The sequence below is a fragment of the Ursus maritimus genome, unplaced genomic scaffold (genome assembly GCF_017311325.1).
Source record: "Ursus maritimus isolate PB19 unplaced genomic scaffold, ASM1731132v1 scaffold_13, whole genome shotgun sequence".
NCBI classification, from domain to species: Eukaryota; Metazoa; Chordata; class Mammalia; order Carnivora; family Ursidae; genus Ursus; species Ursus maritimus.
In genome coordinates this window covers 35358329-35377790 of record NW_024423675.1, presented here as the reverse complement: position 1 = coordinate 35377790, position 19462 = coordinate 35358329, and the positions used below count along the sequence as shown (strand labels likewise).

At 39.1% G+C, this 19462-nt stretch overlaps 1 protein-coding gene and 1 long non-coding RNA gene across 26 annotated transcripts in view; one reads left to right on the top strand and one right to left on the bottom strand.

The window, feature by feature from the left end:
* Window positions 1–2072: 2072 nt before the first annotated feature.
* LOC121102277 lies at window positions 2073–19098 on the bottom strand. Of its 23 annotated transcripts, XR_005834356.1 has the most exons (10): window positions 18961–19098; window positions 16897–17120; window positions 11926–12009; window positions 9748–9784; window positions 9442–9457; window positions 9099–9158; window positions 7965–8073; window positions 7110–7227; window positions 4153–4286; window positions 2073–2479 (listed from the first exon to the last, which is right to left on the bottom strand). It is a non-coding gene; the product is annotated as an uncharacterized LOC121102277 (long non-coding RNA). The 23 variants fall into 23 exon arrangements; XR_005834358.1 differs by lacking the exon at window positions 9442–9457; XR_005834353.1 differs by lacking the exon at window positions 11926–12009.
* ECHDC1 (ethylmalonyl-CoA decarboxylase 1) overlaps window positions 16951–19462 on the top strand; it is a 64623-nt gene continuing 62111 nt past the window's right edge. Inside the window, exons 1-2 of one of the 3 annotated variants that reach the window (XM_008691125.2) lie at window positions 16951–17086; window positions 17754–17855. In XM_008691125.2, coding sequence (XP_008689347.1) covers window positions 17840–17855 — 16 coding nt within the window. In that variant the 5' untranslated portion in view covers window positions 16951–17086; window positions 17754–17839. Of the gene's footprint in view, window positions 17087–17131; window positions 17856–19462 lie in introns of those variants that run through there. The other 2 variants (XM_008691126.2, XM_008691127.2) reach the window with 2 other exon arrangements.

Below are 19462 nucleotides of genomic sequence, written 5' to 3'. Positions count from 1 at the left end.
TGCATGATGGCTCCAAGTCTTTCTACTCAAACAAGAGGAAATATAAGGCATGTACTTCATTGAAATAAAGCAGGGCATGCTTCCTTCCCCCCATCCACCGTGCTCAAGAGGGGGGCAAGAAGAATGTTTACCCCATGATCTGAAGCCATTTGAGGATGCCAGAGTAAACCCAAGCCTGCCACACGGATCAGAGACAGATCAAGTCACAAGTCCCATATGACGGAAATTCAGGAGTACATTTTTTAAAAACTACCTAAATAGTCCAGAAAAAACATCTGGAAAGTTTCCTCTGATCTGGCTAAAATGCACAGTATATCCAAATTTCTTTCTTTTTTACCTTTAGGCATTGCTACATAAACCTGCCAGTGTTATTAATGCATCATCCTCTGTTATTCCTTGCTTTACTAAATATGGGAAGATCAGAGAAGCAGGTCCTTAAAAGAACCAAGTGTTACTGCTTTTGAAGGAAGAACAGCTCTGCTTTTCCTTTTTCTAACGCATAGGGTGCTGCAGGCCTTCCACAGGGGAATATGTGCAAAAGGGGGGAAAAAAAAAAGAAAAAAAAAAGCTAGGTCTATTGAACGTTCAAAAAAAAAAAAAAAAAAGAATCTGTAGAACAGAAATATACTTCCCCAAATCTTAGGAAATATTTGATCCTAATAAAGAGCTCTCAAAATCTGTGTTGATGGACTGAAATAGTCATACTGTTCGACTGTGTCTTTTGTCTTCCTAAACCACAGTGGTACATAAAGTTTTTAAGTTATTTATGTTTTTCCTCACGTCATTTTCCTTCATGTCCAAAAGCCATAAATAAGTTGAAAATGACAAGTGTAGATGGATTCAGAAGTTTTATATTTGACGTCTTCACACAGACTGTCTAGTTGGTGGACCCAACTGTTTTTGTTCCCCTGCCCCCATCACATTGTAGGCTGTCCTTGCCTGTGCTCCTGTTTCTGTCTCATGGTTCTGAGGCAAGTGGGACTGGTGCCTCTTTGTTTTCTCATAACAGTGTTTATTCGCTTCTTTCATGTTACATTACCCTGCCTAGTAACCAGCTTTTAAATTTATTCCTTTTTTTCTTCTTCCTTCCTTCCCTCTTTCCTTTTCTTTTCCTTCTTTCCTTTCCTTCTTTCCTTCCTTCCTTCCTTCCTTCCTTCCTTCCTTCCTTCCCTCCCTCCTTCCCTCCTTCTCTCCCTCCTTCCTCCCTTCCTCCCTTCCTCCCTTCCTTCCTTCCTTCTTTAATTTCTTCCTTCCACTAACTACATCACCTAGGTCCAATGCTGAGCTTTTAAATTTTTCTCTGGTGTCAATTCCTCAACATCAATGTTTAAACTCCACCAAAAAAATGATGAGCATTGAAAATGGAGACACAGCACTGTTGTTTAGTGATCTCCATATTGCTGTAGTGCGTAATCTGAAAAGATTTGAAATTGAAAGCATGATAAGCTCAGGCACATATTAAATTAGGGTAAGTGCATTCTTTACAAAACCTAACCACAACTGAAAAATAGAAAACCTGTAAGAAATTGGACAGTAACATACTGAGAGAATGGAAGTTTTTATAGTTAGGACCAAATGACCCTGTAATGCCGATCGATTGAATAGCCAAACCAATTTTTGAAAGGAATTTAATTTAGTTTGATCTATGTTTATAGAAGGAAATAAATGCTTCATACATTGAGTTTGTAAATTAAGGAACATGTAGTTGTGATTCGACAACTCTCTATGTTATGCTATGATCACCCCAAGTATAGTAGCTACCATCAGGTACCATACAATACTATTATAATACCATGGACTATATTACACAACTATATTATAATTATAATACCACGGACAATATTATAATACCATGGACTATGCTGTGCATTTTAGCCCCTTGCCTTACTCATTCCATAACTGGAAGACTGTATCTCCCACTCCCCTTCATCTGTTTTGCCCATCCCCCCTTCCCCTTCACCCACCATCAGCTGGTTCTCTGTATTCATGAGTCTGTCTGCTTTTTCTTTGTTTATTCATTTGTTTGGTTTCTTTAGGTTCCACATAAAAATGATATCATATGAAAAACCACCTGAATTTTTAAAACAGCAGGACTTTATTGCAGGGGAATGATTATACAGGAGATGAAAAACTGAGGAGCCCAACGAGACAGCCAGGCCGTCTGGAGGCTAGCAACAATGGCAAACCACTATTTCCCCCATCTCAGCCTGAAGGGACAAAAGGCAGAGGCAGCACTATCAGAGCACAGGGTCCAGGTCACCTTTCCGGAGCTGGGGCACCATTAGGAAACACAACTGCTGCCCATCAAGGCGCCGCTGTCAAGGAGATGGAGCAGACAGAGCATGTCTTCCCTCTTCCTCTCACCCTTCAATTTCTCTCCCCTGTCCCACACTGGCAATACGCCAACTGGCAGCGGAGTCCATTCTTTTGCAAAAGAGCCAGACCAAGAAGGGAATTTGAGGACAAATTGGCCCAGGACCTGCAGAGGGAATATAAAACAGGAATTAAGAATATTGAACCTAACATTGGGAATATCGGTTTTGAATGCTCTACTCACTCCCTACCTCTCTATTGGCCTGGCTGTGTAGCCATGCAGTCAGCAATGTTTGCTGGCAATCTTAAAATACTCTTTCTTCTTTTTACTCAGACACAAATGAGGAAGAAGAAGCTCTAAAAATGGTATAAAAAACCAAATAGAAGAAGGTGGTGTTTTTTTTTTTTTTTAATATATAGCTCAGTATTCAGTACAGATACAAAAGAGAAATAATTGTTGAAGCATTATAAAGAAAATAAGCCACAAGATTTGGGTTCAAGTTATAACTTTTGCCTTTAGAAGCTGTGAGGCCTTTGGCAACTTATTAAACCACCTGATCTCAGTTTATAGTACAGGGTTAAATCAGGATGTGTGATGCTTCCTGTTCTGTTCGTTCTTCTTTCTCTAGATTTCTTTGGTTTTTTTGTGGTTCCATATAAATTTTAGGAGTGTTTTTTCTACTTCTAAAAACATGCCATTAGAATCTTGATCAGGATTCCATTGAATCTACAGATGGCTTTGGGAGTGTTGATATTTTAACAATTATTAATTCCTTCAATCCATGAACATAGGATACTTTTCCATTTATTTGTGTCTTCTTCAATTTCTTTCATGAATGTCTTGTAGTTTTTAGAGTAGAGATCTTTCACATCTTTAGTTAAATTTATTCCTAAGTATTTTATTATTTTTGATGCTACTGGACATAGAATTGATTTCTTTCTTTTTCAGAATATTTGTTTTTAGGGGCACCTGGGTGGCTCAGTCGGTTAAGCATCTGCCTTCAGCTCAGGTCATGATCCCAGGGTCCTGGTATCAAGCCCCACATTGGGCTCCCAGCTAAGCAGGGAGCCTGCTTCTCCCTCTCCCTCTGCCTCCCCCCACTTGTGTGCTCGCTCTTTCTATCTCAGATAAATAAAATCTTAAAAAAAATATCAACAATCGCTAACACTAATATACTGCTTTTAAAAAAAGAATATTTGTTTTTAGTGTATAGAAATGTGACTGATTTTTGTATGCTAATTTTGTATACTGCAGCTTTACTGAATTCATTAATTAGATCAAACAGTTTTTTGATTGTACCTTTGGGATATAAAATCATGTAATGTGCAAATAGAAACAATTTTACTTCTTTCCAATTCTGAGAACTTTTATTTTCTTTCTTTCTTTTTCTTCCCTGATTACTCCAGCTAGGACTTCTGCCTAGCACTCAATGAGTGCTCAGTGGGTGCCCTCTAGTCTAGTTGCTATGTCCCTAAAACTTTACCAATATACTTCAAGGTCTCTGAGTAGTTCTCCTAGCCATTCATCTCACTTAAAAAGGAAGACTGTCAGGGCTTCTGGGTGGCACAGTCGTTAAGCGTCTGCCTTCAGTTCAGGGCATGATCCCAGCATTCTGGCACTGAGCCCCACATCAGGTTCCTCTGCTAGGAGCCTGCTTCTTCCTCTCCCACTCCCCCTGCTTGTGTTCCCTCTCTCGTTGGCTGTCTCTCTCTGTCAAATAAATAAATAAATAAAATCTTAAAAAAAATAAAAAATAAAATAAAAAGGAAGACTCTGCTTGCATATTCCTGGAGTGAGAAGAACAGAACACTGAGAATATCCCAAGAAATTTTCCATACCAGCCTCTTCAAACTCTCTAAAGGAGGGTACTCTGACTCTCTTCAAATTCTCTGAAGAGTACTGTAAATCTCGAGCTGGATGACGAACAACCACTGACAGAATCAGTTCTTCTTGGCATCATGGGAAACAGCCACTGGAATACACAATCAAATTTGTTGCTCAGCTCCTCACTCCCACTATAAAATCAGATGAAGTTAGCAGCATTCATTCTTTGTCCCCGGCTTCTTTGGTAGACACACTAAGCATTAGAAACCAAGGGAAAATTTTCCCTATAGGCTCTCTTATGGGCAAATTCCTAACACAAAATAGGGTGAAAGTTTCTTGCATTAACCTATTTTGCTGTTACTGTGCAATCGCCAGTCTGCAACATCCTTCTTCTAGCTCCTAGTGCATCTTTCTCTGGTATTAAACGATTGGTCAATAGCTTATTGGCCTTCCTTGTCTGTAAGTTTTTTTCACACAAAAGACTCCACAAAGCCTGGCTCATTTGTCCACCCCACAGTGGATTATAATGGGCAATTGAGATGACAACATAACCACCAAGAAATGAGCAGAGAGTATGTTGCCAACATGCCTGTTAGCATTGTAAGAGACTTTTAGGGATGCCATATATTGACATCTTATTAGGAGAGGTCACAAAAATACTTAGTAAAATTGTATTAAGCTTCTTTTGTTGAACATCTCCTTGAAAAGAAATATCTGCACTTTAGCTGAAGTATCTTGCAAAGTATATGGCTCTCAAATATCCTACTCCAGAGCTAAGTGAATCTAGGAGTGAAACCATACTCTCCCACAACAGCTGAGAAACAATTAAGTGCCTTCAAATTTCAGATGTGACTAAGTTCATGCATAATGACTTAGTTGGTCCGTATACTTTCTGAGTTCTGACTATTAGGTTCAAAGAACAAAGTGACTTGCTACTTTTGTCTCTAGGTATTCTGTCTAATTGGGTAGTCTTGTATCTAAAGGGTGTAAGTTTCACTTTGGCCATGACTTACTAGACTATCTTGGGCCAAGAACTATGCAGATCATCCAGGGTAATCTCTCTATCTCAGGATTCTAAACTTAGTTATCTGCAAAGTCCATTTTGCCTGCTAAGGTAATTTATTCACAGTTTCTAGGGATTAGAACATGAATAGATTTGAGTATTGCCATTATTATTCTGCTTATCATACAAGCACTATCTGCTAAAGAGTAAATACATCTTAGTAAAAATGTCCTTTGTTTTCCCACCATTTGTAATATTCATTGTTGGATATTAAAACTGATTTCAAAAAAGTAACCAAATCATATATTGATATAGCCATTTTCATGGAGTTCAAAAACTTCATGTATTTTAAATATTCTGAAATTAATTTTCAGAGTAAAGGGCATATATTGTACGAATGTAAATGATTAAAACTCCCCTAAAAGGTAAAAACTCTTAGATTGAGTTAAATGCTGCTTGTAAGAGGAACACCTTAAAAAAGTGAGAGAATATTAACAAATCATTAAACATCAATTTAAAAATGTTTACCAATGTGGAGAAATCTTTAAGTATTTTATTTTGCTAAATATTACATAGATTTTATGGGTGTATACATACATGTATGCATGTGGATATATATAACTAGATACACATGTTCCTATAGATAGAATATATCAATCTGTATTTTAAAAATATTCTCAAATATTAGCAGTTATATATATGAGATTGGTTTTTTTCTAATGCCACCTTTTTTTAAAAATAGCTGGGAGGATACCACGGAGTATCTCTTACTATTTAGGAAGTAAGGAAATGTCAGAAAGAGAGGGGGTGGGAAAGGAATGGAAGAGAGAGAAGGGAGAGGTAGGAGAGAGCAGGATATCATAAAATAACAAGCTGTAGCCACTTGATCCCTTAGTATTTAACAAAAATATCCACTTTCACCTCTTAATGGGTTTTTCTGGACATTCAACTCCTTAGAAAGGGATGAATGGTTTACCTATCCAGATATAAAGTTGGGTCGAAATACTTTTTAAGATCCATAAAGTCTTTTGGAATTGTTACAAAAGTGCAAAAAGAGTAATTAAGTGTGATGTAGGAAAGAAAATTTTATGTGTCTCAAGACTGATAGCCACCTTGAACCATTTGCTCAGGAAGAATGGATACAGGTATGTATCACCTGCTTTTGGAAGGATTGTGTTATTCCATTTTGTTTTAACAAAAGACCTACATTAGTACCTCTTTTCACTAACCAAAAGAAATCTTAAGAGGATTTTTGCTTTTACAAAAAAGGGCAACAAGCAAAAATGGCATTCAGCATTGGTTCTGCAGCAAGCCATTACAGAGGAAGCATGCACCCTGAGCAGCAAGAGTGGCACCACCATCTCCTTCCCCGGAAACTACACTCAGCATGTCAGCATCAAGCTGCCGTATCTTTAAACTGTATTTGTGAACATTTGTGCTGATGTGGGGCCATAAGCGAATGGTCAAAGAAGAATTCTTGAGACATTTTCCATGCAAAAAGGTATTTTTATTATAGCATGGGGGTAGGATCCATGGGCAGAAAGAGTTGCACTTTTGCCATATGAAGCTGGTGGTTATATGCTTAGTGCTCAAGAAATGGGGGACATGCAGGGAGTATTAGATCATAAATGTCTTCTTCAAATTTCTACTCATAAAACTACTTTTGTAAGATTTCTCTGGTGCTTATCATTCGGCTCAATATTAATTATCATTGAGATGTACAGGCAGTGATGAAACCCTTTAAGAATGTAAACCCTTTTAGCAACCAGTAAGTATTTGATTCTTATAAGAACTATGCAGGCTATAGGTCAACCTTCTGGGCTAAAGGTGAACATTTTTCTGCTTCTGTTCCTCATCATTTCCCCCCTGACCAATTTTCTGTCCTTAAATCTTTAAGAGTGTTAAAGGGCAAAGGGCTCATTTTCTGTAACTTCTTCAAGCTAACAGGGGTCATAGAGATGTCCTTACCTGTGGACCAAAATTGGTCACTGTAGGTGGTCCCTACAAGCAACTATTATGGCGGGCCGTTATTGTAGATTCCAGAGGGGACACAATGGTTGAATTTGTATCAAGTAGTAAGGATCATCTGTTGGACAGGCAAAGGAACTGTTTGTATGTATCTCAGCAATAGGAGAGAACAAAGCGAAAGAGACAACACATTAGGATTATTATTATAATGTTAAATAAGAAGAGCAACGAGAAGACCCTTTAGTGTGGACCATAGTCCACCTCCTGACCAGGAATGTAACCAATCATTAAGTGACAATGTAAGGTCTTTAAGAGCACCAATTTGGTTATTTATATCAGTAAGTAATCTTGGTATATTTTTGTTATAATCTGGAATATAGAACCAATATTCTGCTTTAATAATGGTACATGTACCTCCTTGTGCTACTAAGATACCTAATGTCATTCTATTTTGTACAATTGCTTTATGCATTAGAGTTACTTTAGTGTTTAATAACATAATTTTATTTTGAGTCATTTAAGGTTTTATTTGTGCCTTTATCAAGGGCTGCCATGTGCCATATAACAACTTCTAAATGTACTGACAAAAGAAAAATAGATGTCAGATGGTCATACCAATGGAACACGGATCTTGTCCATCATTGTTGTGAGCCCATCTGTGGGTTGGCATATTCAGTTAAAAATTTTGATAGTATGAAGATAAGAAAAAGGCCTCTTATGGCTACATCCCATGTAGCATTTACCATAGGCCAGCAAGAAACATTTTTTTAGTAATAGAAATATCCATTTATGTGCTGGTATTGGGATGGTCTATTATATCAGCTATGTATTGATAGAAATAATGCCAGTCTGTACCTTGTAATGGAGAAACCCACCAAGGGAGGCTTGAAGTGCTTGATATGGGCAGTAAGCCACACATCCAGCAGGATGATTGGTTTTGTAGCTCAACATAATTTTGTTCCTGCTGAAAAAAGAGTTACCATTTAGATATGGTGTGGATGTGTGCTAAAACTTTGGCTACATTAGCAGTCATCAGGGATATCTACACAACATAAACTTAGTATTAGCATAATAACTTTTTCTTTAACTTGCAGTTAGGATATCAAGGGCCATTAGGTTTTGCAGGGCCAGTTTTTTAATTTGTTGATAACTTCATTTTGGGTTTGGTTAAAGGTGGCCACTGTATGCTAGGCTAAAGCCTCTACTTTAATTTTACATCGATAGACAGTGGCTCCCAGGACAAATATGGCTAAGGGATAAAACCATTAAGAAGCCTTCTTTGTGTGATATCTAATGTTAACAATATCATAATTACAAGGAATCACTGGCAATTGGGAGATGATTTGTCCCAGGAGAAAAGGGCATCCCCAAGTGTATTATCCAATCCAGTTATAAGGAGGGTGGGGCCAAATATTATTTCCATAAGTTCACAGTTAACTCCATGGAGTGGGATATGTTCTGGCTTTTAAGGAGCAAATTTTTATCCCAGCCACATAGAATTGATCAAGGTGACAGATGAGTTACACAATTTTTGGGGAGTCCACCTCATTGTCCAGCTGTTTAAATAATCATGTCCATGGGGTCCCTTTTATTATCTCCACAGAGTAAGCAGAAAAATTGTCTATATATGAGTTATTATGGCAATCTCTCTGAAGTTTACCTCAAGTTGTCTAGTTTAGGCAAACATTCATGACAATTACTCAAAACTAGATTTTAACATTCATAAGGATGTGTTACTGAAAAATAATTTTTCTTTCTAAATTTACCTTTATTTCCAGAGATAGCCAAATCAAAACTAATTTGTTTGTAAAACAAGTCCAGTCTAAACAAACTTGGCCTCATTATTTACGTAAGCTCAACAAGAATAGTGGTTGATCATATAGATCCTTTAAAATCTGCTTTGCTGGAAATTTGTATTGATTGAACTTTCAATAGCCTCTCAAGGCCAGAGCCAAGCCAAATTCTTGTCATTAGATTTGTCTGCAATACCTGTAGATTTGTGTGTATTCCTCTTTTCAAGGTCCCCCAAATATCCTGAGGTTCCTGCACCTGCCAGGAAGTGACATTCTTTACTCACCTGGTAAGGCTGCTGGGAACTCTGTAGGCAAGATATCAGGCTAACATTTCCAAGGGGCTCTATTGGCTCCATAAAGTCAATCTAAATTCTTTAAAGCTGTCTGGTTATATCTGAGTCTATGCATGTCTCTCTCAAATATGACATTCCAGTCAAAGTAATATAACCAATATTTCCAAATGCTGTCCTGTTACAAGGAGAACAGGTTCTCATTGAAATTATGCACATAATTAGAACTGCCATGGAAAGAATACTCACTGAGAGTTTCTGAATTCTGGAGTGTTCAGGTAGGGAGAAAAGTTAGATGTTTCAATTGCTTGCAAAGGAATATTTTATCATATTTGCATAAGTCACAGATATCTTAAGAGAAAACTTCCTTCATCTAAAAGAACACACATTAGAGAACCAGCAATGTTTCAAATAAGAGTCATAAAAACTATAATCATCTTTCTTAATTCATTTAGTCCCACGTTATTAATTTTTACTCAGTTTGAATGCAGATTTCCCATTAGTTCTGGAAATTTTTAATCAGTTCAATTTTATGATCTTAAAGATATCAAATACCTGTATTTGTTGATAAAAAGTCCTTTGTATGAATCTCCTTGAAGACAAAATTCATTTCGTAAGAGCATCAGAAAAATAAGTACAAATGACAAAAAATGGAAATGGACATGGTTAAAGATCTGATATGAGAGTTCATTATAATGTAGCTGACAAGGTAATCCAGTTATTTCTGTGATACATAACACTTCAATAATCAGAATATCAAGTGATGACCTTATATTATGACATATTAAAACTTCAAAGATTTCATGTATTTTCTTGAATAGTTATAGCATTTACCCATACAATATAACCCAAGGGATATCATCACTGGTCTGACAGTGCTTTCTAAGTAACTTTACATACCAAATAAACAAACCTAATTAGTCACAAAGACTTCATTTGCCATTTAAGCTCAGGAAGTTTGTTAAAAACCTCAGAAAGTTTTAAAGCACATGCCTAAATAGGATTACAGATCATTATAAATTTAATATTTGTATTTAACCAAGATGGCGATAAGGAATTCTACAGGAAGTTATATAGTTGTTAGTAAAACTTAGCTTCTTTAACATTGAGAAGTTTTAACTTTCTTGAGTAATCAAAGACCTGATAAAGACAAAACATAGAAGCTTTAGTTTTCTGGGCAGAAAGAAAAGAGAGAGAGAGAGAGAGAGAAAAAAGCTTTGTTTACACTCTCTTATGAAGAGCAGACCCATAATACAAGAAAACCTTTGACTTTTTAACAGAGAGTAAAAAGCAGAATCTCAATCTTATACCAGTGAACTTTTAAAATCCATTCATTTCAACCTTAGTCCTGACCATACATTAAATTCTTTTTAAAGCTTTCCCTTCACAAACTTTCTACAACTTCCTTTTGCATTTGGATTTTGTCCTAAGCTCTTTCTTTCCAAACAACCAGTCTCTAATTAGGACAAAATTACTTTCTTTTTTCCTTCAACAAAATATATTGTAATTTCTTATATCTTTCTTATATATCTCCTACTTTCCTACATACAGTGTTGCTTTCCTTACTTCCATTAGTCTTAATTACATTTATCAGAATTTTAATTCTTAGAATCCTTACTCTCCAGTGAAAATTAAGTAATACCCAATTGCAAACTGTCTATGATGCCAGAATTCTTTAGACTGGCAAATTTATAAAAACATTTAATAATTTCTAAAAACACATTTTCCATAGTATAATCTTTTAATAAAGCATAAAGTATGTTTACCAACAGACCCAAGTATCCTCAGTTCCTCTTCAATAAGCCAAAAATAGATAAACCTTATGTTCGATAATCAATGTTTCAGTATCTTATCTCATTTGGAAAAGAGTTAGACAGCCAGTGAATTCAATCCAACCCATCACCCAAATAAAACTGCCAAGTTTCAAGCCACTGAAGATTTTGAAAGCTATTTTAATAATTACCTGTGAAAATTTTGAGAGAGAAAAAATTAACCATCGTTTTAAGCCATATTTTGTTGACAAATTGCAAGAAATAACACAAGCCTATTTGACCTTTAGTAAACCTTGATAGAATAAGCATTTTATATTTAATGTTGACAACTCCAAAGATATGTCTATCTTAATTAAACCAACAAACTCAAATTAGCTTTAATATAGAATATGTTGCACCTATATCTGCCAAAATTCAATTAATTTGTTCCCCATTGTCAATTTTTACCTGGGGCATTGATGGGGAAATTGAAGTGGTCAGCTGAAGTCTAGGGAGGGGTGCTTTTCACTCCCTGATAGTGGGGAGGGTAGGAAGAGTAGGAGCTGATGGTGCTGGAGGCACGAAGATGGTACAGGAGCGGTTATACAGACCTTATCCATGGTGGTGCAGAAACAGGAGGAGGAGGAAGGGGAGGCAGAAGGTGTGGCCAGCAAGGCTGGAAGTGGATAAAAGCCCACAGGGCACAGAAAGAGGACTCATCATCCTAAAGCTTGTCAGCTCAGACAGATGAACAGATAGTTTGTTTTTTTCCCCCACCAACAAAAGGTGAAAATAGGCATTCCATGTCATACCAGAAGAGACAGGGAACTTCCCTGAAACCAAAGGAGTTTCAGCAGCTGCTTGGGAATATTCCTTAAAGTTCCTGTGCTGAGATAGCCTAACCACAGACAATAGGTTCCAATTATCATAGCCATTAACCTGGGAAATGAATGAGGGAGAAGCCCCCCTATACGAGAGTTACCTGGGTCTATTAGGAGGAAGAACAGTGAGAGAGTCAGCATCCCCTTCATTAGGGATGGCCTGTGATTCCTCTGGCAACCTGGGTCTGTTAGGAGGAGGAGGCCTATTTAGATAATCGTCATCCAATGTTGGAAGGGGGTTTAGTAGCTTGGTTAGTGGCCAAACACATTCTGCAAGAGGCCCATAGGCCAGGATCCTGATTTAGGGTCATGAATGCGTGCACATAGAGTACCTCAGTCCGTTTGCCCTGTTTCCTGTAGAAGAAATCTAACTGATAGATCATACAGAAGTTTAATGGGCCATTTTTCCTTGTCTCTTAAGGAGTATTGAGGCCATGCAGTGCTATAGAAGATGAGTCTTTTTTTCCTTAAATATAGCAATCTGAATTGTTTCCAGTGGTTTAAAAGTCATCCCAAGAGAGTCCTTGGGGACTGAGAGAAGAAAATTCCCCCCACCCCCAATTCCCAGGTTGCATCCCATGCAGGATATGTCAGAGGTTCCTAGTGTCAAAGGGACCAGAGGCATCCCTTGGATGATTGCTATGAACAAACTGGGAGGGATGCTGGCATCCCTCCACTTCCCCGTTGCATTATAGACTACAAATGAGTGCCAATGAATGGATTGAAATACTGTGCTGTGTTAAGGAAAAACCTGCTGTTTTTAACCCATGGAAAACACTGGAAAAGTTTTATAAGAGGAAATTACCCAATGTTGTAATTTAAGTAGTCAGTAGGGGACACTGATGAAAAATAGCAAAGACAGAAATCCACCATGGTCTAAGGGACATTCCAACACATACAGTCTTTACACCAACTTCCCTAGGAAACAGTCCCTGGTTGGGTTTTAGTTTAATTGGGTACTGGTTTTGGCTGGCTCTAGGTGGAGTTCTCTTAGCCAGAAGCGGCTAGATCAGAGATGTGGAGATCACATTAGACCAATGAGAGGAATCCTCACATAGGAGTCTTAAAATTGGCAGCCAACCCAGTGACTTAGGTGGCTATCCTGTGCCCAAGATTGTTTTGTATAAGAATGGGAATAAAGAGAGGGCATCAATTTCTGGGTCTCATTACCATTCCAGCTAGGATACTGGCTTCCAGTCAAAAGGCTGACTTTTTATTTCTCCCTGTAGAATAGCCATGGGCTAGAGGATTGTAGCCTGAGCAATTGACTTAAAAGTGTTCCAGTAAGTGGTGCCTGGGTGGCTCAGTAGGTTAAGCATCTGCCTTCGGCTCAGGTCAGGATCCTAGAGTCCTGGGATCAAGCCCCACGTGGGGCTCCCTGTTCAGCGGGGAGTCTGCTTCTCTCTCTCCCTCTGCCCCCTGCTCATGATCGCGCTCTCGAGCGTGTACTCTCTCAAATAAATAAAATCTTCAAAAAAAAAAAAAATGTTCCGGTAAGACCCTGGAATGTACATAAAAGAGAAAAGGGAGTAACTCGCCAAGTTTGCACCGAAGCTTGGAGTCCAGAAGAGAAGACTGGCCCCATACTTGGCCCCAAAAGGATGTGGGGCCATGAGCAAATGGTCAAGATAGAATTCTTGAGACATTTTCAGTGCAAAAAACATGCTTTCATTATAGCACAGGGACAGGACCAATGGACATCAAGAGCTGCACTTTTGCTGTATAAAGCTGGTACTCAAGGAAAAGGGGACATGCAGGGAGTATTAAATTATGTCTTCTTCAAATTTTTACTCATAAAACTACTTTTGTAATATTTCTCTCATGCTTAACATTCAGTTCGATTTTTAACTATCAGTGAGATGTTCAGGCAGTCAGGAGGCCCTTTAAGAATGTAGCAATCAGTAAGTATTTGATCCTGTGAGAACTATGCAGGCTATAGGCCAACCTTCTGGACTACAGGTGAATGCTTTTCTGCTTCTACCCCTCATCATGTGCTTTATCTCAATTTATTTTGTGCATCTCTTAACAAGATGTGTTCTAGGTATCAAAAAAGCCTAAAACCTGGGTCTGGGGTTGATCAAAATTTTTTCCATAAACTAATAGTAGTTTCTTCTTTGCTTTATGCCATTTTGGTTTATGAAAGGTTTAATGGTAACTTTTAGATAGTGGATGATATCTGTATTGAAAAGTTTTGACTATAAAACATGATATGGAGTAAAAGGAAGAAAGCAGTTTAACAGTCAAGTGAAGGAGGGGGAGAATACCTGGATATGTATTTTGTGAAAAAGCAAATGATTAAAGAAATTGTCATCCAGTATTTGTTTATTGGGCCAGCAGTTAAAAAATAAGTACTGACCTGCTAATTATAGTGCACGACCTTGTAGCTTGTGGTTTGGCACAGCCATTATTATAGTAAAAGGTATTTTGACACTAGGTTGTATGTGCAAGTACACTGAAATGCTATACATACAGATGAGCAATCAGAATGATACTGGAAAAGAAAAAAAATGAGAAAGACTAGGTCTCGAAAGAGAAAAACTTTCCCTCTTTCTATAGGATATGGGAAGCAAGTACCAGATATTTTGGTCTCAGCCCTCCCAGCTCCCACCTGCTTGTACTCACTAACCTTTGTTAACTTCTTTTCTTGTGGTTTAACTTCAAAATAGTAATAAATTCCAATTTATGGGCTTGACACCAAGACCTGGCCCACTTGCTTGTACTTAATAAACTTTGTCTTATATTTTTCCCTAAGCTCTTCTTTTTTTATTTTTTTATTTAAAGATTTTATTTATTTATTCGACAGAGATAGAGACAGCCAGCGAGAGAGGGAACACAAGCAGGGGGAGTGGGAGAGGAAGAAGCAGGCTCATAGCGGAGGAGCCTGATGTGGGGCTCGATCCCATAACGCTGGGATCACTCCCTGAGCCAAAGGCAGACGCTTAACCGCTGTGCCACCCAGGCGCCCCTCCCTAAGCTCTTCTTTCCGGTTTTCTTTTTCACTCAGGCAAAGGAAACCCAACACTACTCCCCAGGGATGGGGACTGCCTAGACAAGACCTCCTGCCATCCCACCTGCCCAGACCACCCAGACCATTTAAGCTAAATCTGACTTGTGCCTACACAGATGGACCATGGAGTGACCTCTAGAATGATCTTTACCTCATTATAATACTAAAATCTCCACCCAAAGAAGTGCCTCAGCCTCATCCGCCTAAAATAGATGGACAGGCACATTTCCTTAGGCTCATACATGACCTTATGCCTGTCTGTACATAGGATGACAAGACTTCCCTATCTAAATATTCATCCTAACCCTGAACAAAATGAATCCATTGACCCTTTCTCAGGGAGTCACAGCTTTGGAAACTATTCCCTGTGACCTCATTTACTGCAAATAAAAGTTTTCTTCGTGTGACAATTCAACCTTTGCAGTTTCTGACTCACCAAGGAGAGAACTCATGTTGGTTTGGTTACACAATCTAAGAACACCGGACACCTCGTTGCAAATTCCCATTCTCTCCTACTACACTCGCATAGCTGTGGGTAAAAAGGCACTACTTAAGCACAGTTAGAAAAAAGGAGTGCTGTTTTATCTGTTAGCATATTGGTCACAATACTGAAAATGCATAAATGCCATCTTTTGGGGCCACTTTCCTTGAATCTTTACTAGCTGCCAACATCTTTTCCCTCCTCCAAATCACTCCGCTGCTCTGGACCTCTTCTGATAGTGTGTGTGTGTATTCTAAAAACTTTTAAAACAATTTATCTCCTCAACTTGTTGGTAAATTCTGAGAACTAGCAAGTAACTAAATGCTTGGCAAAAAGATAAGGCATGAGTTAGTATCATCCCTAAAGACACATTTTGTTTCAACTTAAGAAAGATACCATCAGGAAATCCACACAAAAAATGTTAAAGGCTAAACCTCTTAGCCACAGCTGCCAACCTGGTAAAGCTGCAGTCCCATACACCTACATACAGAACTTGTGCAATACCATATACACACGTGCAAATTTATGGCATAATCAATACATCTAGTTACCCCCACTCTACAAACGAATTCTCCCGAATCACCAGTTAATCAAGCGAATATCCTGCTCAACAGAGTGTAATGGCTTAAATTGCTCATTTTATATTAAATTGGAATTAAATACTTTCAATATTTGGACTTCTTCCCATCTGTCCAAACTTGGTTCCCATTTATTCCCTATTATCCACATTTCCATACCCTAAAACTTGCTTATCATCCCCTGTTCTTGGCACTTTCTGCTCCTCCCACCAGACTACTCCCTTATTTACTAAGATCTACCTTCAGTTCCTCCTTTTTGACAAAACGATCCCAATCCTAATGAAAAATGGCATTCCTTTCCAGCTGTCTTCCAAAGTAGGTCCTGTTTGCTCCATAGGATAGGTATTGGCACAGAATTCTAAGCCTGCTGAACTTTATAAAAATCATATCACTCGCAGGGCATATGTTGAGTATTCGTTTAAAAAAAAAAAAAAGACAAATACTTTCCCCGTTCAATAACGCAGAAAAGATGTTCAAGAAGTAACAGCTTTTGGTCCCTTCCTCTCCCCTTCTCTTTCAAAATTCCCTCACGTGGCTTTCTTCTCCCTCCACTCTCCCCACATATACAGGGAGCCTGAAAAATAAATGGAGTCTGTAGGCTTCGCTAGACCAGCCCTTAACGCTGTGTCGCAGAACCGAAAACGCGAAGCGGGTCCATTCATCCCGGGACCGCTCACGACCCAAAGGAGCCGCACAGGCCGGCCACAGCGCGGGAGAACCCGGGCGCTTGGTCGCGGGAGGGATTTCCGGGATCGGGGTGCCGGCAGGAGAACGGAAAAGGGCGCCGGGAGAGGAGGCGGTGTGGACATGCATGAAGACGCCGGGAAAAGGGACGAGGACTCCAGACAGGGGAACGCAAGCAGCGGAACGAAAGGGAGGCCCCCGCAAGAGGAAGAGTCCGGGGGAGCGGAAGAGAGGAGCTGAAAACGGAAGAAGGTCTAGGGGAGCTGAAGGGGAAGCTGCCCGCCTTGCTGCCTGCACAACTGAGTGGGCGTAGGGACTGTACCTTAAGTATCACATGAGAGAGGACTCTAGCTTGTCGCTGTGTGATGGACTTTAGCGCTTCTCCACACGAATTCCAAGTGGACACCCGTCCGGGCTCAGCGGCGCGATCCGTGTGAGGCCATCGCAGAGGCCCAGTGCCCTCTGCGGGGCTTGGGGAAGCAGTGCAGAGCGCCGCGGGCGGACTTTGCGAGGTGAACGAGGGCGGCGGGAGAAGAGTAGAACTTTCTAAGGAATGTGATGAAGCGACCAAGATTAATGTTTTCAGAATAGGGAGGCATGGTTTTAACGCACTAATTTAAATTCTGAATACTTTCCACGCCCTGTGCTGGGTAGGTGAGGTTTCCTAGGACTTCTGAATTTGTCCTGTGTATTACTTTGCTTAGTTAAAACTTAACATTATTCGTTTTGTGTAGCCCACTTTCAACAACAAAAAATGTCCAGCTCATTTTTGGTATAGGTTCTTTACTTCCTGAAATTCTTTTGAGCCCCGATAATCCTCTTAATGCTACACACACACACAACAGAGGGGTCACAAATGTAGAGGATTAAAACCACAGATTACTTAAATTACTTGTTGAAAGGGCTGATAAGGACCTTGAGGAAAACAATTTAAATCGACCCCCTTCCGACCTCCTTCCCCCCTCCTTTCCTTTTCCCACTTTTATTGGAGAACCTCCTGTTTACCAGCTGTTGCTCTAAGTGCTGGAGGTATAGAGATAAACTGGACATTGGCAAGAATAACAGAGGATCCTTTCTGTGAAGACCTATCACTCTATTGGAGGAAGTAACCGGGGGAAGGATGGAATTATGAAATCTGGGAATGGGAGGAGTAATAAATCAGCTGATCCTTTCCTGAAGGCTTATCACCTGACCTGAAGGAGAAGTAAGTAAGAGTCGGTTCCGTTCCAGGAAGAGAAATCAGAGAAATCAGCTTGCGGAGAGCGATGGAGTTGAAGCAGGGTGAGTGATGGGAGTAAGAAATAGGGTAGGTCGAGAGTTGGTTTGTGAACAGTCTTAAACCTCCTATGGCATTAAGAATTCTTAATTGTATGCCAGGTTATTACTGATTTATATTATTTGTGAGGCACTGTTCTAGGCATTGCAAAGGCCTTGCTTTGCGAAATGCAGTGGGGATGTCCAGTTAAAAAATTATTACATGAGGCTTAATAAAAATACTGTGCCATGCAGGCAGAGTATTTTATGCAGTCTAAAGTATTAAAGGAGATGATGTGGAGTTACTCTGAGGAAAAGTGTAACACATATATAGAGGTGATGAATGAAGAGCAAAAACCCGAAGGATTTGAGAAACTAAAAAGTTCATTTTGGCTATATGAGGAAAAAGGGTGCTTATGGTGGCATGTAAATGAAGCTTGAAAGGTAGGTTATATAATGACCGTCTAAAACGGAATCAAAACTTGACAAACAAGGCATGTAGTTGTTGTTTACCACCTGCCTCAGGCTAATTGTTTTCTTATTAAGTATGCATCTGTGTTAATTTTCTGGATTTAGTAATTCTGGCATATGGTAAAACAGGTTACGTATGGCTTTTAAAAGAAAAGGTAGATTATTCCCTGTGCAAGGAGGGGAACTGTTTGAAAGCCTTTGCAGAACTTTAACAACAATGGGAGAGAGTAACACATGTGATCTCAGATGTCCAGAGGGCTCTCTTCTCTTTCCCTTTTCCAGTGGCTTGGTTAAGAGCTCATTCAGCCAATGTGACAGTGGCAGGACAGCAAAGCATTCTCCATGATAAACTGTAAACATATGTTTTGTCCTGAAGAAAGTTTATAAATGTATAAAAAGTTTATAATGTATAATGTATAAAATGTACATTCCTCGGAACTTTTTCATTGCCTTATGATTCTGGAACAATCCAAAATGCTGATTGTTTAACTACATGCTTACACAGAACCTGGATCTCAACCCTGTTTGTTCACATGTACTTTCAGAAACTATAGTAGTTTATTAGTGGCTAATGCGTTGTCATCTCTTTAGCCCTGAACTCCTGTCTAATTTGGTCTTTGAATTTAGAATTGGGATGAAAGTATACATAATAGGTGATTACCAAATTTGTAGAATTGGATTTCCAAACTTGAGGTCAGCAAACCTAGGAGGCTTAAGTAGCGCAGTCGTTAAAGCGTCTGCCTTCGGCTCAGGGCGTGATCCCGGCGTTCCGGGATCGAGTCCCACTTCGGGCTCCTCCTCTGGGAGCCTGCTTCTTCCTCTCACTCGCCTGCTGTGTTCCCTCTCTCGCTGGCTGTCTCTCTGTTACATAAATAAATAAAATCTTTAAAAAAAAAAAAAAAAGAAGTACACTTAAGTTTTTGTGGTACTCTTCTGTGGCACAACAAGGGAACATGAAGAGAGGAGAGAAAAGAAGGGAGAGTTAGTAGAAGGGGGATAGGAATGGGAAAGGAGAGAAAAAATGGAATTAATAGAAGGATATGTGAAGTATTTATTATAAGATTTACTTGGAAAAATCAGCATATCAAAGATGTCTAATGAGGCAAAAATATTAGTTATATGTATATTTGATTTTGTAATGATTTAAAGATAAGGAAATAATA